General features: G+C 48.2%; 3 protein-coding genes across 3 annotated transcripts in view; all 3 read right to left on the bottom strand.

Annotated features, from left to right (window-relative positions):
- Positions 1-586: 586 nt before the first annotated feature.
- On the bottom strand, positions 587-4,030 carry LOC308151587 (nucleoside diphosphate kinase A-like). Its single transcript, XM_080524481.1, has 5 exons — positions 3,993-4,030; positions 2,136-2,262; positions 1,615-1,716; positions 1,356-1,468; positions 587-1,007 (listed from the first exon to the last, which is right to left on the bottom strand). Exons 2-5 carry the CDS (start codon positions 2,256-2,258, stop codon positions 890-892), a joined length of 456 nt encoding a protein of 151 aa, XP_080380607.1. The 5' UTR covers positions 2,259-2,262; positions 3,993-4,030; the 3' UTR covers positions 587-889.
- A 4,354-nt stretch (positions 4,031-8,384) lies between these two features.
- Positions 8,385-13,660, bottom strand: LOC308150788 (tripartite motif-containing protein 16-like; the record flags this gene model as incomplete). The annotated part of the gene is made up of 9 exons (XM_080523584.1): positions 8,385-8,473; positions 9,357-9,455; positions 9,655-9,900; positions 10,071-10,130; positions 10,943-11,002; positions 11,149-11,308; positions 11,666-11,899; positions 12,290-12,385; positions 13,085-13,660. 9 exons carry the CDS (start codon positions 13,658-13,660, stop codon positions 8,385-8,387), a joined length of 1,620 nt encoding a protein of 539 aa, XP_080379710.1.
- Positions 13,661-18,195: 4,535 nt separating this feature from the next.
- Positions 18,196-24,254, bottom strand: part of rapgefl1 (Rap guanine nucleotide exchange factor (GEF)-like 1) — a 33,544-nt gene continuing 27,485 nt past the window's right edge. The window contains 3 exon segments of the mRNA XM_080523585.1: positions 18,196-19,357; positions 23,294-23,348; positions 24,177-24,229. Of these exon segments, the coding sequence (XP_080379711.1) occupies positions 19,233-19,357; positions 23,294-23,348; positions 24,177-24,229 (233 nt within the window). The 3' untranslated portion in view covers positions 18,196-19,232.

Raw genomic sequence — 24,254 nt, forward strand, 5'->3', positions numbered from 1 at the left:
ACTAGTCCGGGGGACACACTGCCTCGGTTCATAGACCCACAGATGGAGGGCCGTACGACCAATGCTGCTGTTGTATGACACTTATTGTCCCTAAATCCCAATATATACATGCACACTGCGTGCACAATTATTGGGCAAGTCAGTATTCTGAGTTCTGACCGTAACATTATTTCTATGCACATTAAATGTGCTCTGCAAATCTAAACCATATCAGCTTGAATGAAGGTTATATTAAGGTGTGCATAATTATTAGGCAGCTTCTTTACCTCAGGTAAAATGGGCCAAAAAGGAGATTTAACTGACACAAAAAACTCAAAGATTGTAAAATGCCTTTCAGATGCATGCAGTACTTCTGAAATAGCTAAACTATTGAGGCGTGACCACCTGACAATCAAACGTTTTGTTGTGACGGAAAGTCAAGGTGCCTAACATAAATACTGGTAGAAACGCAGGCAAACACTAGGCTGAGGACATTGCCTCAGTTCATGGACGCCAAAGTCCTTAAGACATCACTGCTGTTCAACAAAACAGTGACGAGAACAGTGTTCTTGTCAGAACCAGACAAAGTATTGGGGAATTCATGATAACTTTTATTGACAAGTGCTCCACAGTCATAAAGCAAACACAGAAACATTCTCCAGGACTACAGCTTTCAGGATAGGTCGGTCAGTCTGTCACTCACACGGGGTCCCAAATCACAACAACCCTCCTCCTCTTAAGGCACGCACTCAACCCACTAGTGGACGAGTACACACGTCAGAGACCAGGGTTACAGAAGTGGGACACAGTAAAAGAGATGCACGTCGGTCGGTCGGTTGGTTCTTGGGTTGGAGTAGAGGGCAGGTTGGCGGTGGGGGGTGTGGGGGGGTGGTGGCGGGGGTGGGGGTTCCTACTCGTACAGCCAGGGCTGGGCTGCGGCCTTCCACTCTAGCAGCTCCTCGGGCTTGAACCACAGGGCGATCTCAGCCTTGGCAGTCTCCAGAGAGTCACTGCCGTGCATGATGTTCCTGAGAGAGAGAGATAGAGATAGAGATAGAGAGAGGGGGCAACCGGTCAGAGACAAGCGTCAGAGGCAACAAATGTGCGTGAGTGGACATTGCGCTAGTCTCGACATCTTTTTCAGTTTGTAGAGCGTCTTTGAGTGTTAAGAAAAGCGCTATACAAGTTAGTCTAATAATGTATTATTATTATTATTATTATTATCTGCTCAGTGTGCATAGCAGGGTACAGCCCTTATACCGGGGGGAGGGGGTTAGGGTCTGGGAAAGGGCCCGAATGCAGCAGCTACAATGAGACCCTGCGTGTTTTAGAAGTGCTTCAACGGCGTCAGGTGGTTGTTGGTTCCCGTCGCTCACCTGCCAACCTCGACGCAGAAGTCCCCACGGATGGTTCCGGGCTTGGAGTCAGCTGGGTTGGTCTCCCCGAGCATCACTCTGCCGGTCTTCACAGCTCCAAGACCCTCCCAAACCTGGAGAGAGGGGGGGGGGGGGGGGGGGGAGAGAGAGAGAGAGAGAGAGAGACAAAATGAAGAACAGTATCATCACAACCTCAAAGTAAGGTAAAGGGTTGTGCCAGTGTGCACAAAAATCATTGAGGGTGTGTGTGTGTGGTTACCATGCCAACGACGGGGGCGGAGGCCATGAACTTGCACAGGCCGCCGTAGAAGGGCAGGTCCTTCAGGCCAATGTAGTGCTGCTTTGCGAAGTCCTCAGTTGGCTGAAAACCACAACAACCACAACGCCAGTACAATCAAAGCACACTGCACTGAGAAGGACCGCAAGACTACCCAAAAGGGTCACATATCTTTTATTTATATCATCATCATGATGAGATTTCAACTAATTTAGTGCAGAGGGTGAATTAAGTCACCCAAACTGTCCACATTCTAACATGCCATGGGAGACTTTATTCACCAAACAAAAGCATGAATGACGATGCTTCATTTAGTCAACAAAGTGTTGTTGCTAGGTAGGCTAAACACCACATTTAAAACACTTGGCACTAGGTAGTTAAAAACATTTCCTGCTAGAAGTGTATATATGCATGTATAGGCCTATATATTCTTAATATAAATATAATATTACGTCTGATGGGATTTTCTAATTGTTAAAAAAAAGTAATATTTGTGACATTACGTGGAAGAACTTCATGGCGATGAGCTTCAAGCCCTTCATCTCGAAGCGCTTGATGATCTCGCCGATCAGACACCTCTGGACGCCATCAGGCTTGATGGCAATGAAGGTACGTTCTGTGGCCATGGTGCTGCGAGCACAGGGAGGACAAGGGTCAGTCACTCAACACTCGTCTGTTTAACAGGCACACAGACAACCACAGACGTCTAGAATATACAGCAGTAGAAACTGGTGCTGCAACCAAAGGCAGAGAAGATTAGTCCGTTTAAAAACATAAAAAAAATAAAAATAAAGTGATAATTTTAATCATCAATAAATATAATTGTCGCATTTATAAAGTCATGCATTGCAGATTGAGCAGATCTGATCATTGTAGTCTCGATAGGTTAGATTTTTTTCCCATCGGTTACACACTGCTATGGACAGAGCACCAAATTAAAACCGTTGATCAACGACCCATGACAGCTGACAGGTGTCAGTGTCGCCGTGGAGAACCGCTCCAGAGCAGCTGAACTGCGGGGAGGAAAGCGGTCGACTAAGTACAATGAAATGTGTCCTTGGCTTTGGAACATGACCAGCGGAAAATATTCCCCCCCCGCATGCCCATTCCACGCATTGATGCCTGCCTGCCTGTCACTCGCTTTTTTAGCACAATCTGCAGTTGGATGCCAGTTCATGGGCTAATTCTGGCCCAGTCGGCCCGCTCCGGTTGTGCAGTCGAGCCCATTCCTGCTGTGGCTGGTCAGACTGACTATACAGCACAATCAGATCTGAGGGGCGACCAGAATAGAGCTGGCACCCACTAACGAGGTAGCACATGTACTGATAATTTTAGATCAAAGTCAAGTGAAGATTGATTCGTTACGGCCAACAGTGGCTAAGTGTCAGGGGAACATTAAAACGTGATGCCCTAAATACAAGTCAGGCCAGGGGCCGAATAACATCCCATCCAAATCAATGCACTAGCAATGTCACACACAAGATTATAAGGATTGGGCACACTGAGAACTTTCACACTCGGCGAGCCAAGCTGGTGCGCGTTTCTATCGAGATCCACGCCTCGGTTGATGAGCTATCTAACAGTGCAAGCTCTATTTATGTCATAGGAAATGAGTTATCGACTTCTACAACGCTGCCAAAGTAAGCTTCGGGCCACCATGAACTGGAACCCTACATAGACTAGTTTCCATTGTCAAGAACGCGGCCATATCGACACAGGCAGATGCCAGATGGTGCCTTTTACCTTCACTGGTTCTTGATTTGCTAATCGCAATGGATCACGAGTGGGATTAACAAAGTGACTAACGAACGGTCAAAGTACTCGCCACCAACTACTTGGCATTGAGTGAAACTAAAAGACACGAATAATCGGGTTATGGCAGATAGATCGCAGGTCCTGCGGTTTAGCCGTTGATTATTGATGACACTCGCAAAACCGGGTCCGCACCTGTCACCACGCTGTCACCCACGTTGTCTGTCTGTCACCAGTGCACCCACGCTGTCTGTCTGTCTGCCTGTCACCAGTGCACCCACGCTGTCTGCCTGCCCGCTTGTCTAGTTCAATTGGCAACATTGCATAACTGATCGCAAGTATACCAGCGAGCCAACTCCGCATTGAATATCCCTTCATTTGAATTGTCACAACCACGGAGTGAGTTGCGTCATTTAAAGAGCTAGGTCGGTAGATGTGTACGCGGTATTTGCACATGTGCACGCCGCCACCAACTTCCGAGGCGAGCTAACATTATTAGACCAGCAAAATATTACGTTCGGCTGCACATGTGAGCTTTTATCAAATGAAACGCTGTTTAAAAGTGTTAGTAGTAATCGAGTCAGATCGCGACCATTGAGGATGCATACCTTTGATGAGTAGAGTTCGGTCGACTTGGCAGAGGATGAGGGAGAGTGTCAGAAGCAGGGAGTTCACCAAAGCAGCTGGGGGCACCAAAGCCGGTATATATACCCCCTGCCGGGCGGGTGGGTGGGGCATGGATGAGGTCAAGACATGACTGATGTTTCATTCCACCGTGTTCTCTGCCCCCCAACGACCGCCAGCGTGCGATTCAGCGGGTCGATGTGTGCATTGATCTTAATGAGCTGGCCATCTGCTGTTTCACGGTCATGGGCCGTCAGGTCGTTGAGTCCTTTTTACAGTGCTTGCAGTATTAGCATTGCAACGGTGTTGCATTAGTGGAGGAAAAAAAAGCAGCATCCGCACATTCAAATCTGTGCAAAAAGAAATAAAAAATCATTCATTTTGTTGCAGGCTTTCGGTCATAGACCTTCTTCAGGCATAAAGCAGTGACAAGTCAATGCAGTAGTATGAAGGGTTCAAACAAAATGATCCCTTGATGTCTAGCCACAAGGTGAAATATATGACACAGGTGTTGTGCATTGGCTAATCAAGTGATTTTGTTTGAACCCTTTATCGTACTGCATTCACTTGTCACTGCTTTATGCCTGAAGAAGTTCTATGACCGAAAGCTTGCAATAAATGAATGATTTTATGCACATATTTGAGTGTGCGGATGCTGCATTTTTCATTCTATTTGATACTATTCAGCTCCAGCACCTCAGCGGTGGTATTTTCACAATTTTAACGGTGTTGCATTAAAAAAACAAAAATCACAAGTGTATGCGAGCAGACTAGAATAAAAAAGACATCAAATATTTGTTGCAGTGAAGGGGCATTCTCAAAGAGATGCGCACAGCCACTTCAATGTAGGCTATATGACAGAGACAGTTGAGTTGAATACATAATTTATTTGGATGAAGTCTGGACGTGATGACTGGGGTTGAAAAACAAGGCCAGTGGACTGAGAGACTATCCGTCTGGGACCCTGGCGCCACCTGCTGGCGTAGCCCGGTCAGTGACGTGGAGGTATATCCTCCTATGACCCGGCAATTCATGTTTGTTCTCTGTGGGGGACACGAGTCGGAGACCTCTAAGTTAAGCACCGTTTATGCAATCTATTTTGAGTCCTACTGTACCGTCAAGCGGACATCCTGGGCTTTGTAGTGGTTTTGTCATGCCAAAACCTGCCGCTGCCAAAAGCTGCCGGGGGTGCGGCCTAACGCGTCACGACCAGCTGGCACGCGCACGCGTCACGACCAGCTGGCGACTGTGACGGCGTCAGTCTAGTGTTTTTGAAACCTCCGAGGCGAGAAAGTAACCATATATATTCACAAAATGTATCCGGTTTATCAAAATAACCCTTATATCTATCTGATCTGACGGTTTTTTTCACAACGTTATTACTAGTCACTTTAAGGCCCAGGAGTATATATATGGTTACTTTCTCGCCTCGGAGGTTTCAAAAACACTAGACTGATGCGTCACAGTCGCCAGCTGGTCGTGACGCGTGCGCGTGCCAGCTGGTCGTGACGCGTTAGGCCGCACCCCCGGCAGCTTTTGGCAAGCGGCAGGTTTTGGCATGACAGTGCCACAGGTGTGGGGGTTGTTACATGTACGACCCGGATGTTGTATGTGGGCGTGAGCGGAAGGAACCGCGGTTTAATAAAAGACATACTGAAACAGGGGTCTGGCTAACAGAGTGCATGGACTTTGTTATTTGTTATATAAGATTGTTATTATGTTTCTTTTGCTAATAATCAAATAGTTTCTTCAATATGAGAGTCTTAACTTCAATGTAGTAAGATTCCAGAAATTCAGAAGTACAGTCATTTTAACCCTTTCAAAACACAACTCTCCTCCCTCTCATCTCAATAAGGACACACAGAGAGGAACAGCTTCCCCTAGTCTCTCACCTCCCTCTCATCTCAATAAGGAGACAGAGAGGAACAGCTTCCCCTAGTCTCTCTCCTCCCTCTCATCTCAATAAGGAGACAGAGAGAGGAACAGCTTCCCCTAGTCTCTCTCCTCCCTCTCATCTCAATAAGGAGACAGAGAGAGGAACAGCTTCCCCTAGTCTCTCCTCCCTCTCATCTCAATAAGGAGACAGAGAGGAACAGCTTCCCCTAGTCTCTCACCTCCCTCTCATCTCAATAAGGAGACAGAGAGAGGAACAGCTTCCCATAGTCTCTCACCTCCCTCTCATCTCAATAAGGAGACAGAGAGGAACAGCTTCCCCTAGTCTCTCTCCTCCCTCTCATCTCAATAAGGAGACAGAGAGAGGAACAGCTTCCCCTAGTCTCTCTCCTCCCTCTCATCTCAATAAGGAGACAGAGAGAGGAACAGCTTCCCCTAGTCTCTCCTCCCTCTCATCTCAATAAGGAGACAGAGAGGAACAGCTTCCCCTAGTCTCTCACCTCCCTCTCATCTCAATAAGGAGACAGAGAGAGGAACAGCTTCCCATAGTCTCTCACCTCCCTCTCATCTCAATAAGGAGACAGAGGAACAGCTTCCCCTAGTCTCTCTCCTCCCTCTCATCTCAATAAGGAGACAGAGAGAGGAACAGCTTCCCCTAGTCTCTCTCCTCCCTCTCATCTCAATAAGGAGACAGAGAGGAACAGCTTCCCCTAGTCTCTCTCCTCCCTCTCATCTCAATAAGGAGACACAGAGAGGAACAGCTTCCCCTAGTCTCTCTCCTCCCTCTCATCTCAATAAGGAGACAGAGAGGAACAGCGTCCCCTAGTCTCTCACCTCCCTCTCATCTCAATAAGGAGACACAGAGAGGAACAGCTTCCCCTAGTCTCTCTCCTCCCTCTCATCTCAATAAGGAGACAGAGAGGAACAGCTTCCCCTAGTCTCTCTCCTCCCTCTCATCTCAATAAGGAGACACAGAGAGGAACAGCTTCCCCTAGTCTCTCTCCTCCCTCTCATCTCAATAAGGAGACAGAGAGAGGAACAGCTTCCCCTAGTCTCTCTCCTCCCTCTCATCTCAATAAGGAGACAGAGAGGAACAGCGTCCCCTAGTCTCTCACCTCCCTCTCATCTCAATAAGGAGACAGAGAGAGGAACAGCTTCCCCTAGTCTCTCTCCTCCCTCTCATCTCAATAAGGAGACAGAGAGAGGAACAGCTTCCCCTAGTCTCTCTCCTCCCTCTCATCTTAATAAGGAGACAGAGAGGAACAGCTTCCCCTAGTCTCTCTCCTCCCTCTCATCTTAATAAGGAGACAGAGAGAGGAACAGCTTCCCCTAGTCTCTCACCTCCCTCTCATCTCAATAAGGAGACAGAGAGAGGAACAGCTTCCCCTAGTCTCTCTCCTCCCTCTCATCTCAATAAGGAGACAGAGAGAGGAACAGCTTCCCCTAGTCTCTCACCTCCCTCTCATCTCAATAAGGAGACAGAGAGGAACAGCTTCCCCTAGTCTCTCACCTCCCTCTCATCTCAATAAGGAGACAGAGAGGAACAGCTTCCCCTAGTCTCTCTCCTCCCTCTCATCTCAATAAGGAGACAGAGAGGAACAGCTTCCCCTAGTCTCTCTCCTCCCTCTCATCTCAATAAGGAGACACAGAGAGGAACAGCTTCCCCTAGTCTCTCTCCTCCCTCTCATCTCAATAAGGAGACAGAGAGGAACAGCTTCCCCTAGTCTCTCTCCTCCCTCTCATCTCAATAAGGAGACAGAGAGAGGAACAGCTTCCCCTAGTCTCTCTCCTCCCTCTCATCTCAATAAGAAGACAGAGAGAGGAACAGCTTCCCCTAGTATCTCTCCTCCCTCTCATCTCAATAAGGACACACAGAGAGGAACAGCTTCCCCTAGTCTCTCTCCTCCCTCTCATCTCAATAAGGAGACAGAGAGGAACAGCTTCCCCTAGTCTCTCTCCTCCCTCTCATCTCAATAAGGAGACAGAGAGGAACAGCTTCCCCTAGTCTCTCTCCTCCCTCTCATCTCAATAAGGAGACACAGAGAGGAGGATGGCTCCTTCCCAGACTCTGTAGTCATTGCTAGCTGCTCAACGTTAACTTCGCTAGCACACATTAGCACCATGTTGATCCCAGAGGTTAGTAGGTCAGGGTTCCCACGGGTCCTTGAAATCCTTGAAAGTTTGCGAATTTGAGGGGAAAAAATCAAGGCCTTAAAAGTTTTTGAAAATAGACATGGGTCATTGAAAGTGCTTGAATTCCTCTCTCTCTCTCTCTCTCTCTCTCTCTCTCTCTCAAAAAAAAGAAGGCAAGAGACCATCTAGTGCACACATTCAAGCCTCTCTTTTTAATTGTTGTCTGTGAGCGGATAGTTCTTATGATATAAATTCTCATCTACATCTGTCTCAAACTATGCCGTGTTGGGTCCTTGAATTTGAGGGAATTGAGTCTTGAAAGTCCTTGAAAGGTGCTTGAATTTGATGTTTCAGAAGGTGTGGGAACCCTGGTAGGTCCTCTGTCCTTCAGGCTGAACAGGTTCTTCACCAGCAGGGCTGAAAGTACTAGAGAGCAGGACTGGGGACCAGGCCATGGAAACACATCTCACCACATTACCAAGAGACTTCACTACGCTGTACTGTCCACATGCACAGGCAAGCGAGCATTAAAGGTTCAACATGATCTTGTTCTATTGAACGTCCCAAAGATGACTCCAGCACATCAAGATGACTTGGGTAGTAGAGGTCCACAGAGTCATTCAACAGTCATGGAATAGAAGAAGCAAGACCACGTTTCTCAATTTAAAGATTACAATTTATTTAATATTGATTATTTGATTTTGTAAAACACAGGTTTATGGTTTTTTATAGTATATATCCAGTGTTCCAAGTGTTCTGCTTGGCTTCAGATTTGTCAGAGATAATGAGAAAACATATGTCCTATTTGTAACCATTGACCCATTCAAATGAAGATGACTCGAACCCTGGAACATGTAATAGAGGTCCAGTCTGACCAGACATGAGCATCCTCTGACTGTTGACACCATCACAGGATTGGGCTTCAAAAATCTCAGATTCTAGACTTGACAGAGAGAGCTCAATCTGAGCTCTGAGAGGCATTGAAGTGGGAAATAATTACATATAAACTCTTAAAACCAAATCACAGAGAAAGATATCTCTACAGAATAGTAGGTTTAGCATAGCATAGAGTACAGCACAGTGTTTTATCTGTACATTATAGTATAGTGGATAGTGTACATAGCCTTTATTTATGTAAACCAGCTCCTTTCCCTTCTTGTTTTTGTAGTTTTTTTTTTCTTTCCTAGCACCAGGGGAGCCACCCCTCCCAAATGTCGTTGTTTGGTATCTGTACTATAGCAATGACAATAAAGACCATTCATTCATTCATTCATTCATTCATTCATTCATTCATTCATTCATTATGATAAAGCATCACTCACTTATGGGGAGCTCTAAGATCACACAGCTCAGCACTGTCACCCGAATCCCCAAAAGGTCCAAACCCAGGATAGAGGGGCTGACAGAATGTGGTCTGGACTCTGTGGAGGAGGGTCATTGTGTCAGAGGAGACGCTGTAGAAGGACAGAGCACCTGCCCTGTGATCCAGGTACACTCCTACTCTGGAGGACTGAGGGCCTGATACTGCAGTCTCAACATTATTGTGATGGAAACTATTACCATTACAAGAGCAGTATAACATCCAGGACTTGTCATTGTATCCAAATCTACTCTCCTTACCTTCCCCTGTTCTACTGATGGCTTTATATGAGACTGCTGTAGAAACACGCTGACCCTTCATCTCAACCTCCCAGTAACAGCGTCCAGACAGACCCTCTCTACACAGCACCTGTACCCAGTTATCAAATATCCCTGGATGATAAGGAGATCGCTGGGGTGAGTTCATCCGTGTCACCTTCCTGTTCCCCTCAGACAGAGAGAGGAGGCTGTGTGGTGTGTTTGGGTCCAGTGTGAGCTGACAGGAATCTGGGAGAAGAGCAGAGCAGAGACCAAATCAGAGAAATAAGAGGAGTCAGATATCTAGCCTGTTTCTGATGAGTCTCTCCCTCTCCTAGATCTCTCTAATTATATCTCAGGGTTTGTGGAGAGTATCAGTGGAGAGAGACTATTAGCTACTTCAGGATAAAGAGACTCACATTGTAAAAACTGGGCTCTGGTCTGGGGCTCTGGTGGCAGTAAAATATCCACTGCATTCACTACAGACACACAAACACATTCACACAGAGAGAAAACATTCACATCATATCATATTACACACACATGTACTGTACACAAAGTGATGACTAGGACCTTGGTCTGAAGTTAAAGGGACTAGAGCAAAGTGATGATTAGGACCTTGGTCTGAAGTTAAAGGGACTAGAGCAAAGTGATGATTAGGACCTTGGTCTGAAGTTAAAGGGACTAGAGCAGACGTGGTCCAACTAAGGCCCATGGACCGGGTCCCGAGTTTTAATCCACCGTCTTTTAACCAAAACAATACATTTGATTCTGTTGTACCCTAACTAGGGTACAAGGAAACTAGGGTTTCAGCACAGTATGAGGTCACATGCTATAAAGGCCAATTTCTTAATGTCATCTTTCAGTACAGCAGAATTCCAGTAGATGGCAGTAGAAGTAGGAGCCCCTGCCTGTTCCTGCTCCTTCCTCTGCTCAACCCAACAGTGTCGACTAAGTCTGAAAATGCGCTTTTCTAAAGAAACGAACAGTCGACAGTAAATGTCGTGTTTCCAAAAGAGAATGGAGCACCAAATACTTTTCTTTCTTGCTATGCTAGCACGTATCTGACTGTAGCATGTTGTTCTTAGAGTGGTTGTAAAACTGGTAAACTATGCCAGAACTAGAGGACTCAATCACTGTAAATTCATTCAACTGTTAGAGGACACTGATGCAGAGCCTGGTGACTTACTCAGGGTTTGTGGAGTCCTAGATCTCTCTAATTATATCTCAGGGTTTGTGGAGAGTATCAGTGGAGAGAGACTGTTAGCTACTTCAGGATAAAGAGACTCACATTGTAAAAACTGGGCTCTGGTCTGGGGCTCTGGTGGCAGTAAAACACCCACTGCATTCACTACAGACACACAAACACATTCACAGAGAGAGAAAACATTCACATCATATCATATTACACACACATGTACTGTACACAAAGTGATGATTAGGACCTTGGTCTGAAGTTGACTATATAAAGGGGCTAGAGGAAGAGTTTTAGCTCACCTGTAGTTGAGATCTTGGACCACTCCCCCTTAAAGATGTCTTCTAGTTTCTCTCTCATCTTAGACACAGCCTGAGTCACATCTCCAAAGTACTGAAGAGGACCCACAATGATGCTGGGTAAGTCTGAAGATACACTGGGACTGGAGAGAGACTGGTAACTCTGGAGAGAGAGAGAGAGAGAGAGAGAGAGAGAGAGAGAGAGAGAGAGAGAGAGAGAGAGAGAGAGAGAGAGAGAGAGAGAGAGAGAGAGAGATAGAGAAAGAGAGCACGAGAGAGAGAGCGAGAGAGAGAGATAGAGAGAGATAGAGAGAGATAGAGAGAGATAGAGAGAGAGAGACAGAGAGACAGAGAGACAGAGAGAGAGAGACAGAGAGAGAGAGAGAGAGAGAGAGAGAGAGAGAGACAGAGAGAGAGAGACAGAGAGAGAGATGTTCCTGGTGAATGAATAAGTGAACAGGAAGCTCCTTTCAGTGTTCCAGATGGAGGGTCAGCGTAGTTACCTGGTTACCATAGTTACCTGGAGGAAATGGATGTGATCGTCTGTGTGTGAAAGCTGCCCCAGCTCAGCGTCTCTCCTCCTCAGCTCAGCGATCTCCTGCTCCAGTCGCTCCAGGAGTCCTTTAGCCTGACTCACTGCTGCCACCTGCTGGGCTCTGATCAGCTGACTCACCTCAGAGAGCCTTCTCTCAATGGAGCGGATCAGCTCAGTAAAGATCCTCTCACTGTCCTTCACTGCTGCCTGTGCAGAGCGCTGTTGGGACACACACACAGACACACAGACACACACACACACACACACACACACACACACACACATACACACACACACAAACACAGAAAACAGGCATCAAGTTGTTGCAAACTGTAGCCCGCAATTCAAGTTCCTCCGACCAAGTTTAGAACTTCTGACCTCTGACCTGCCAACACATGTGACCATCTCTACCCGCTGTTAACCAGCTACGCTAGTGAAATATGACAGCGTAGGTTGAACTTGAGGAGTGATGTTTAGTATCTCACCTCGGCTACACACACAGACACACACACACACACACACACACACACACACACACACAGTGGGATTGGAGAGTGGCTGACTGGAGGAGAGCAGTGAAATGGTGCGTCTCCTCTGGTCAATACTCACTGTGAGAGACTCCACAGCCTGTTGGATCTCCTTCAGCTCCTTCTCTCTCTCCTGGACTCTCTGCTGGACCTTCTGCTGACTCATCCCCAGCTGCCTCTGTGGACAAACAATGCTTTTGTGATGGAAATGCCAGATTGATAATGGTTAATGAAACAAAAATTAACAGAACAGAATTAATCATGTGTTGAAAAAGAGAAGTCTACACTCATAATATATATTGACATCAGATCAGGAAAAGGTGACTGATATTGACAGACTCTCCATATTGGTGCATATTAACAGTAATATGGATACCAACATTGCAGATGTAGTTTGAGATTAAAGAAAATCCTGAAGAAAATGATATTGATTTGATACTAACATGGAATTTGTAACATATGGAATAAATGTCTATTGAGGAAAAAGACAAATCATTTGCAGGTTTTATTAATGCATGATGACTGTTATAATCTGCCAAACTAGGTCACACCTTGACCCTATATCTCTTATAGCAAAATATCTCCTGTCATAAAGTCATGGTCAAATGTTTCTTTCAATCATTAACCCACGTCAGTGTAAGACGCCCAGTTCATTTCACAAACACATACACATTAATTAATCTAATATGAACAATAAATAACATCTCTCCTGTCATTTAGTCCTTCCAAAAACACACTCCTCTCTTTATTTCTAACATGACGTTACTCTCCTTCTTTCTCCGTCCTCCCTATCATTGATTCTCAGACAGCTGCCAGTGAGGAGACCCAGTCAGTTGTACCTTTATCAGAGTCACCAACGACTAGTTCTGGTTCTTACCTGCTTCTCAGTCCTTTCTGCTGCAGCTGAGACGGTATCATGGCCTTTATGTTCATCCACGGAACACAGATAACAGATACACTGCTGATCAGTGCGACAGAACATCTTCATCACTTCGTCATGACGAGAGCAGATCTTCTCCTGCAGTTGTGTGGAGGCTTTGACCAGCTTGTGCTTCTTTAATGGAGCTACATCATAGTGAGTCTGGAGGTGAGTCTCACAGTAAGAGGCCAGACACACCAGACAGGACTTCACGGCTTTCTGCTTTCTCCCAGTGCAGAAATCACACGCCACATCTCCAGGTCCAGCATAACAGTGAGCAGGAGGAGCAGCTTGGAGTCCTGTCTTCTTCAGTTTCTCCACTAATTCAGCCAGTAGAGTGTTTCTCCTCAGAACAGGCCTTGGGATAAAGCTTTCCTTACACATAGGGCAGCTGTAGACCCCTTTGTGATCATCCTGATCCCAGCAGCCCTTAATACAGCCCATACAGTAGCTGTGTCCACAGGGAATAGCCACAGGATCCTTCAGTATATCCAGACAGATCGGACAACTAACAGAGGCCATGCTCTCTGCCATGTTGCTTCACTCACTACCAGACGGAGAAGCAGAGTGTCAGATAAGTTTTCTCTAGAAGTGTTTGCTGCTTGTGGGCGGGAACTCTGTACTGCACCTTTAGGGGGAGTGGTGTGTGTGTGCGTGTGTGCGTGCGTGTGTGCGCGCGCATGTGTGTTGAAATTAGAAGGGTTTGAAATGTACCTCCGTGTTTCAAAATAAAAGTCTGAACATTTTGATTGGTTGCCAACCTAAAAGGATGTACAGACAGTGGTCTTTCCACCCATGATTTCATTTAAGACATTCCATATTTTTTTTACCATCATGCCTCGCATCATATAACCTTTGTTTAGGCCTATAATAGTCCCTTTCCCCCCCCACTTTGTATAACTTTGTAACCTGATTACTTACGCCTGTCACCCATTGACCCAGAGCTAACTGAGGCTTGTTTGTCTCTCTCTGCCACTACAGTCATTAGACTATTATCAATCCATGGGGTAGACTTATTTTTGACCATGAATGATTTTAAAGGAGCATGCTTTGTTTATGTTTACAACAGCCATGTATGCGGACATAAGTAAATCCAGTGCAGCTTCAGGGCATGGTTGCCAGATGGGATTGAGAATTTACAGCCTAACCAGTCTATAACCGCTAAATCCAGTAGCCCATTCGGCGGTAACCCGCCCCCATCTGGCAACCCTGCTTCAGGGTCTTCCTCGCTGCACACCATGTTCCAATCTACCCTAGACACTTCATCAACACACCATGTTCCAATCTACCCTAGACACTTCATCAACACACCATGTTCCAATCTACCCTAGACACTTCATCAACACACCATGTTCCAATCTACCCTGGACACTTCATCAACACACCATGTTCCAATCTACCCTAGACACTTCATCAACACACCATGTTCCAATCTACCCTAGACACTTCATCAACACACCAACCAGAATAATATAATAAGAATGATAATTACAGGGTTCCCACACCTTCTGAAACATCACATTCAAGCACCTTTCAAGGTCTTTCAAGACTCAATTCCCTCAAATTCAAAGACCCAACATGCACCTTGAATTTGATTAAATTAAAGATGATCTGTTGATGATTAAAGATAATTAAATGTCAGGATAGACATAGACACAAAGCACACACACTCACACACAAACAAACACCCACACACACGCACACGCACATACATACACACACAGACAGAAAGAGCACACACACACAGAGTCATCAGAAGAGGCTTTATTTAGGAGCGTAGTGACTGAGGACAGTGAGAGGAACAGAGACAGAATCTGCTCAGTCCCAAACCAACCCCTACCCTCCATCTCCTACCTCCTACCCCCTACCCCCTATCTCCTACCTCCTATCTCCTACCCCTATCTCCTACCTCCTATCTCCTACCCCCTATCCTCTATCTCCTACCCCCTACCCTCTATCTCCTACCCCCTACCCTCTATCTCCTACCTCCTACCCCCTACCCCCTATCTCCTACCTCCTATCTCCTACCCCCTATCTCCTACCTCCTATCTCCTACCCCCTACCCTCTATCTCCTACCCCCTATCCCCTAACCCCTACCCTCTACCTCCTACCCTCTATCTCCTACCTCCAACCCCCTACCTCTGACCTCGTAATACCTATCCAACCTTCTCAGATCTACACCCTGGCTAGGAGGTAGGAGCTAGGGTGTAGGGGCTAGGGTGTAGGGGCTAGGGTGTAGGAGCTAGGGTGTAGGGGCTAGGGTGTAGGGGCTAGGGTGTAGGGGCTAGGGTGTAGGGGCTAGGGTGTAGGGACTAGGGTGTAGGGACTAGGGTGTAGGAGCTAGAGTGTAGGGGCTAGGGTGTAGGGGTTAGGGACTAGGGTGTAGGGGCTAGGGTGTAGGGGCTAGGGTGTAGGGGCTAGGGTTTAGGGTGTAGGGGCTAGGGTGTAGGGGCTAGGGTGTAGGGGCTAGGGTGTAGGGGCTAGGGTGTAGGGGCTAGGGTGTAGGAGCTAGAGTGTAGGGGCTAGGGTGTAGGGGTTAGGGACTAGGGTGTAGGGGCTAGGGTTTAGGGTGTAGGGGCTAGGGTGTAGGGGCTAGGGTGTAGGGGCTAGGGTTTAGGGTGTAGGGGCTAGGGTTTAGGGTGTAGGGGCTAGGGTTTAGGGTGTAGGGGCTAGGGTTTAGGGTGTAGGGGCTAGGGTGTAGGGGCTAGGGTTTAGGGTGTAGGGGCTAGGGTTTAGGGTGTAGGGGCTAGGGTTTAGGGTGTAGGGGCTAGGGTTTAGGGTGTAGGGGCTAGGGTGTAGGGTGTAGGGGCTAGGGTGTAGGGGCTAGGGTTTAGGGTGTAGGGGCTAGGGTTTAGGGTGTAGGGGCTAGGGTTTAGGGTGTAGGGGCTAGGGTGTAGGGTGTAGGGGCTAGGGTTTAGGGTGTAGGGGCTAGGGTTTAGGGTGTAGGGGCTAGGGTTTAGGGTGTAGGGGCTAGGGTTTAGGGTGTAGGGTCCCCTGCTCCAATCACCACGTCTAAGAACACGTCTGAGTTGTTACCGTAGAGATGAAGGTAAACTGTAAACACTGACTTCTGTACAAAAACATTGTGTGAGATTACCCACAACTCCCTAGCTTCTCTCTTCTCTCTCTCCCCCTTTCTCTCTCTCTCTCTCTCTCTCTCTCTCTCTCTCTCTCTCTCTCTCTCTCTCTCTCTCTCTCTCTCTTTTTCGACTGTACACTCTTTCGCCACATTTACAAAAAAACAAACCAAACCAAAGAATCTCCATGAGTTCTCCATCTCAGGGTAGCTCATACATAAAATAGAGTCTCCATATTATTTAGCTATTTACACGTAGACTATTTACATTACAGCTTCATCATCATCATCATCATCAACATCATCATCATCATCATCATCATCATCATCACCACCACAGGCATTCTCAGAGGGCAGCACTCCGCAACCCAGGAAGTGGTCCTGAGAGGGTCGCAGGCAAACCAGTGATGTCATACTTGGCTGGGTCCAACCTAGTCAACGATGACGGCCTCGGTCCAGAAACAACCCCTAGCCCCGCCCCCTAGCCCCGCCCCCCCTGATGACACCTTCACAGACCCTGGATCTGGGACGGGCAGAAGCGAGACAGCCTTAACTCCGCCCCCCCTGCCTTCTGATAGGTCATAATCAATCCTGGTCCTGGAGAACTGCAGTGGGTCCAGGTTTACGTCCCGAGGGGTCCGGGGGGGGAGGGGGCTGGGAGTGTGGGTGGTCGGGGGGGCAGGGGGCTGGGGTGGGGAGGGGCTCGGGATATGGGGGGTCGGGGGGGCAGGGGGCTGGGGTGGGGAGGGTCGGGTCGGGGGGGGCAGGGGACTTGGGTGGGGAGCGGAGGGGCCCAGGGGGTGGGGGGGGGTCGGGGGGGCAGGGAACTGGGGTGGGCACAGGGGGCGTGGGGGTTAGGGTTAGGGGCTCGGGGCTAGGGGCTAGGGGTTGTTAGGACCAGGGCCTATATATATCTATATCTATACCTTTTCAATGACAGGTAATCATCAAACCGCATATTATAAACAATGGTATCATACAGGTGACTACAGGATGATGGCAAACAGTAGGAAAGGGAGGAGACAAGCCTCGGACCCTTGAATGCCTGCAACACGCATCCTTCCATCCCCCTCTCCTCCATCCCCCTCTCTTCCATCCCCCTCTCTTCCATCCCCCTCCGGGGGGGGTCATCCTCCGAGTCATGACAGGATCGGAGGGCACCGTCACAGCTAGCGTTAGCTAGCGTTAGCCAGCGTCGCTAACGGCCATCGAGTCACGTCAGTGTCAGTGACGTCTTCAAGGACAAGGAAGGAAGTAGGAAGTAGGAAGTAGGAAGTAGGAAGGAAGGAGGCATTCGGAGGAGGACATTCAAACGTGGAGCGTTTCCGGGTCTTTCTAGAGTTCTGTGACGACTGACAACCGACTCGGTTCAACTATTAAAAACTGTACAAAATAAAACTCGAATCGTAGTGAACTGAGCTGTGGAGTAAAATCCGATCGAATGTATATATCATCAAAACCGTCTCTCTCTCTGTCTCTCTCTGTCTCTCTGTCTCTTTCTCTCTCTCTTTCTCTCCTCTCATTGAAACAAAGCCCTGAGGTGAGGCAAAAAGTGCTTTGTGGATACAAATATGTTGGCCAGCCGCCGTCTGTACATGGTGAGGAGGGGGTGTGCGGGCGTCCCCGCGGGGCTGGGGGGGTGGGGGGGGGGTGTGGGGTGTGTGGGGGGAGGAGGCCGCTGATCTAAACAAATGGCCTGGCGCTCCGACCAGCTGAGACTGACGGCGGTCCCTGCTGGTGAAGATCAGCAGCGCTTCGCTCCGACCGCACGACGCGAGTCACCTGACCCAGTGACGGTTGTCACGGAGACAGCTTTTTTTAGAGGTGTTTAGAGTTTAACCCCCCCCCGCAAGGGTGTGGGTTCTGGTTAGGTCCATCATACCCGCCCCCCCCCCCCCCCCCCCCGCCCCCCCTACACCCGCTGTGGTCTGTGGTAAGTGCCTGTGTGGTTTTAGGGGGGGGGGGGGGGGGGCGGGAGTCAAAGGTCAGGGATTCACAGGGTTAGATTGTCTCAAGGCTGAGTGGGTCACACACACAGAGGGAGGGAGGGGGGGGGTTAAAGGTCAGGGGTCACAGGTTTGGGGGAGGTGGGGTGGGGTGGGGTGCAGTCTGAGTGTGGGGGTTCAAAAGTGTCCTCAGTTCAACTGTTCAACCAGGCTCCTGGTTACCTGGGTTACCTGGGTTTACCTTGGTTACCTGGGTTCTGAACCCAGTCTGTCACCACTCCGGGGGCCACTCCAGAACCCCGTATACGGCACCAAGTCCGGTTCGGTATGGCACAAGTCCGGCCCTAGCTTGGCCCGGTTCGGCCCGAGTCTGGCCCAAGATTAGACGGGACAGGACAGGTTCCGATCCGGAAGGGTTGGGCTAAACCCGGCAGGCTTCTTCCACAGTGGAGACTGGTGGTCCAATCACGTGACCGCTGGGAGGAGGCCCGGAGATGGACAGTAGAATCTATCAAAAACAACCAACATAACAACACGTCCAACTCGTCCAACTGTCCGTTAAAAACGACTGTCCGACTGTCCGATCGGGCTGCTCGCGTCGGTCCTGAAGCCCCACCCTCCCTTGCCTGGCGTGTCACTCCCTAAGTCACCCCAATGTCACCCTAATGTCACCCTAATGTCACCCGTATGTCACCCGTATATCACCCGTAATGTCACACGCCTGTGTATGAGGCTTCAAGGCCGCTTGTCTCAGCTGTTCCCAGCACTCTGAGAACTCTCCTCCAATGACAGACAGGGTGGGGGGGGGAGGAGCCAGGAGGAGGCCAATAGCACAGCTAGATACAAAGACAGACGGCTGAAGTGTCCAATCAGGGGGTCTGTCGTCCAGAGAGGGGGGGGGGGTTTGCGTGGAGAGAACGGGAGAGAGAGAGAGAGAGAGAGAGAGGAGGTAGGGTTGATTGTAGATGCAGCTCTCTCTTTTATTTTACCCCTCCTCTCTCTCTCTCTCTCTCTCTCTCTCTCTCTCTCTCTCTCTCTCTCTCTCCTCCCTCTTTCCATCCCTCCCTCCCTCCCTCCCTCCCCTCACATGTCTTTGGGCTCCAGCTTGCAGGACATGTCGAAGAGCAGGTTCTGATTGTCGATGACTTGCAGCTGGCGGACGTAGGCCTTGGTCTGGAGGTGGGAGGGGGAGGGCTCAGCATCCAGGACTGAGGGAGAGAGAGGGAGGAGAGAGAGAGAGGAGAGGGGGAGAGAAGGGAGAAAAAAAGCAGTCAGCACATCACAATCCTGTGTGATTGGTTCATGTTTTACGAGGAGGACAGATGTGGAGGACTGATGTAGATTCTAGACAGCAGTGAGGGAGCCTGGAGGGAGCTGCCCTGAGCCCTGCAGTAGCACATCCTCGCCACCAGGGGGAGACAGACACCACCACCATTTACTGTGTGTTCATCGACAGATAACAGCATCCTCTTCTCACAAGCCTCTCTCTCTCTCACACACAAACACACACACGCAAACACACACACGCAAACACACACACGCACACACACACACACACACACACACACACACACACACACACACACACACACAGTGACTGCAGCGTTTGGTTCAGTCCTAAGCAACAACAGAACCTCTCCTAGCCGCGGGTCTAACAATAGACTCAGACTGTCGTTCCCTATTTCTGGGTGCAGCAAATCCCGGGTGCGTCATCCTCATCTGTGCCACACACACACACACACACACAGATGCACACACACACACACACACACACACACAGACGCACATACACATGCGCGCGCACACACACACACCATCACACACACACACACGCACACACACAGACACACACACAAACGCGCGCGTGCACACACACAGACACACACCATCATACACACACACATTCACACACAGACGCACAAACACACACACACACACACACACACGCACTCGCGCGCGCACACACACACGCGCGCACACGTGCCCACACACACTCACACACACACACACACACCATCACACACACATACGCGCACACACTCACACACACACACACACACACACCATCATACACACACACACGCACACACACACACACACACACACACACACCATCATACACACACACACCATCACAGCAGCCTGGCTGTACCCAAGGATACAGCCTTCTCTTCTCAACCATACACACACACACACACACACACACACACACACACACTACTCTCACACTCTCACACAAACACACACACAGACACACACACACACACACACACACACATTAAGGGGGATTAGATGGCCGTTTACTGCAGTACTCTGTAAGCCATTTTCAACCAATTCCCTATTGGTGTGTGAACGTAATCATCGAGTGAATATCCACTCAGTTAAATGTCAGGCCTCTCTGGCTGGCTAGACTCGAGAACAGCCCCAGTAATGGAGGGCCATCAGGACCAGCCCACTAAGGGATATGAAGACAGAGAGAGATGGAGATGGAGGGAGAGATGGAGAGAACGAGGAAAAGGGAAAGAGAGAATGAGGGTGAGAAAGAGAACAAGAAAAAAGAAAGAGAGAGAAAAAGAAAAAAAAAGAGACTGAGAGAGACAGAAAGAAAACAGTGATACAAATTAAGTAGAGAGAGAGAGAGGGAGAGAGAGAGAGAGAGACAGAGAGAGACAGAGAGAGAGAGAGAGAGGGAGAGAGAGACAGAGAGAGAGTGAGAGGGAGAGAGTGAGAGACAGAGAGAGACAGAGAGAGAGAGAGAGAGAGAGAGAGAGAGAGAGAGAGAGAGGGAGAGAGAGACAGAGAGAGAGTGAGAGGGAGAGAGAGTGAGAGGGAGAGAGTGAGAGACAGAGAGGGGAGAGACAGAGAGGGGGAGAGAGAGAGAGAGAGAGAGACAGAGAGAGACAGAGAGAGAGAGAGAGAGAGAGAGAGGGAGAGAGAGACAGAGAGAGAGTGAGAGGGAGAGAGAGTGAGAGGGAGAGAGTGAGAGACAGAGAGGGGGAGAGACAGAGAGGGGGAGAGAGAGAGAGGGTGAGAGAGAGAGAGTGAGAGAGAGAGAGAGAGAGAGAGAGACTGATAGTGGCAAACATCAGCACAGGTTTGTGTAGATATATATTCTATAGAACAGAATATAATGATTTTATCATCAAAATCCTTCGAGACTTTACAAAACAACACACAACAAGACTCCACGTCTAAACCTCCCACCTCACTATTGTCATTGGTCTGGGTGTTCTAAATACTCCATATTTATTTATTTATTTATTTAACCAACATGGACCCACGATAGTCCCTAAAAAAATAATAATAATAATGTCTGCCGCCTGTACGCTAATCACACCACTAGCGTCGTAGCTTGATGCCCTTTAGAAAAAGCTTACGAAACCGCCCGGCGTACTGAAATGAACAAACAGAAGAGGGCGGGGCTCTGGAACGCTCTGCGTTCAAAAGCAATAATGTCTGTATTCAATGTTCGTCATGGCACAACTCGACCGTGACAGAATGACTAAGAGACAGAAGAAAGACGACTACCTGGCGTAGCTGAACAAACCCTGTATGTAGCTGCTCTCGGTGTCGACACCCGTGTGGTAATGGAGCGTACTCTACGCCCTGCGTCTGGTGGTGTAGTCAGAAGGCTTTACATCACAAAGGATCTTTAGACGCTTTACTAAGCCGGCGGAAACCCCAGTCACAGGTAACCCTGGTGACGGGACTGGAGCTGCCTGAGGAAACCTACAGCTATGGGGTGGAACAACAACAACAATAACAACACACACACACACACATACACACACACACACACATACCACACACACAGACACACACACACACAGACACAGACACAGACACAGACACACACACACACACACACACACACACACACACACACACATACACACAGACACAGACACATACAACACACATACATACACACATACACAGGACACAGACACAGACACAAAACACACACAACACACACACACACACAAAACACACACACACACACACACACACACACACACAAAACACACACACACACACACACACACACACACACACACAAAACACACACACACACACACAACCCCCCCCCCCCCCCACATACATACACACATACACAGACACAGACACAGACACAAAACACACACACACACACACACACACACACACAAAACACACACACACACACACACACACACACACACACACACACACACACACAAACACACCCAGCCCTGGCTAATGTTATGCAGCCTGTGAGGTCAGGTATGTGTCATGAAGTCGTTTGCATAACGATAATAACAACATAATGAGGTGGTTAGCGTGCTAGCCTGTGTTGTGGTTAGCACGCTAACCTGTGTAATAGAAAGATAATGGAATGGTTAGCATGCTAGCCTGTGTAATAGAAAGATAATGGAATGGTTAGCATGCTAGCCTGTGTAATAGAAATATAATGGAATGGTTAGCATGCTAGCCTGTGTAATAGAAAGATAATGGAATGGTTAGCATGCTAGCCTGTGTAATAGAAAGATAATGAATGGTTAGCATGCTAGCCTGTGTCATAATGACCATCCTGTAGTGGTTAGCATAATAACCTGTGTAATAGAAAGACAATGTAGCAGGTTAGCGTGCTAGCCTGTATGAAGGCAACCTGATGTAGCAGGTTAGTGTGCTAGCCTGTGTAACCTCATGACTAGGTTAGGATGGCAGGTGATGTGGTAATGATGATGTAAAGGTTAGCATGTGAGGGCCAGTAATATGGGTAGGTGTGTTGTACTGTGCATGTCTGTGTGTACTGAAGCGAGCTCCGTGATTGGCCGGACCCCTGAGGGCTTTGCTGTCTGAACAGATGGGCGCGGCTGGGTGGAGCTCAACACTAAGGCACATGGACAGGTGTGTGTGTGTGTGTGGGGGGGGGGGATGTGTGTGTGTGTGTGTGTGTGTGTGTGTGTGTGTGTGTGTGTGTGTGAGTGTGAGTGTGTGAGTGTGTGTGTGTGTGTGTGTGTGTGTACCTAGTTGAGAGCTCCGGTAGGGGGGGGGGGGTGCGTGTCTGTCTGTGTGTGTGTGTGAGTGTGTGTACTAGTTGAGAGCTCCGGTAGGCGGGGGGGGGGGGTGCGTGTCTGTCTGTGTGTGGTGTGTGTGTGTACCTAGTTGAGAGCTCCGGTACCGCCTGATGCTCCTCACCATCTCTGCCACTTTATGCTGCGAGAGAAGAAAGGGGGAGAAGAAGGAGAGGAAGGGGGGAGGAGAGAGGAGAGGGTCAGCACCAAGGACAGTGTCCTCACTACAGTGTGTGTGTGTGTGTGTGTGTGGTGTGTGTGTGTGTGTGTGTGTGTGTGTGTGTGTCTATGTGTGTGAGGTAAATCATACCAGGTCAGGACTGCCTATTCTTCAGGTACAGTGTGTGTGTGTGTGTGTGTGTGTGTGTGTTTACCATATTTTTAATACTGCCTTTAAATGACTAAATAATTAAATTATGATTATATAACGATTGGAGCACTTTGAGCTGCAACGTTTGCAGGAAAAGCACTATACAAATAAAAAGTTATTATTATTATTACAGTATCAAAGTGTGTTTGTTGACTCAGTTGAGGTCGTTGTATGTTAATAACTACGTTATTAACTATGTTATTAACTATGTTATCATGCTGTTAACTTAATTAATAATCCCAGAGAGGCGTGATCTATAATCAATAACAGCGTCAGGGATAGGGGAATCAATAGGGCCAGTGAACCCTGGACCAGGTGACAGTATTGATCATAAACATGGTCAACCACCCTCCCAACATTAAACAGGCCCTCAAAACCCAACCTCTTCAAGCTCGCCTTCACCAGTTAACCCTCTCCCTCTCCCCTTCCCATGTGTCCCAGCACTACCTCAATTAGGCCCCTATACTTTCTTTTATTTATTTTTTGTGTCTTATTACTTACTAGTATTATTATTACTCGATCTTTTCAGTTGTAAAGTGTCTTTGAGTGTCTAGAAAAGCGCTATATAAGTCTAATGTATTATTATTATTATTATAAAACACAGTCCTCCAAGGCATTATTGCTTTTATCCACAACAGTTTCACAACACACGCCTGAAAATTGTGAGAAGAAACAACA

The sequence above is a fragment of the Nansenia antarctica genome, assembly GCF_963989245.1.
Source record: "Nansenia antarctica genome assembly, chromosome: 2".
Taxonomy (NCBI): Eukaryota; Metazoa; Chordata; class Actinopteri; order Argentiniformes; family Microstomatidae; genus Nansenia; species Nansenia antarctica.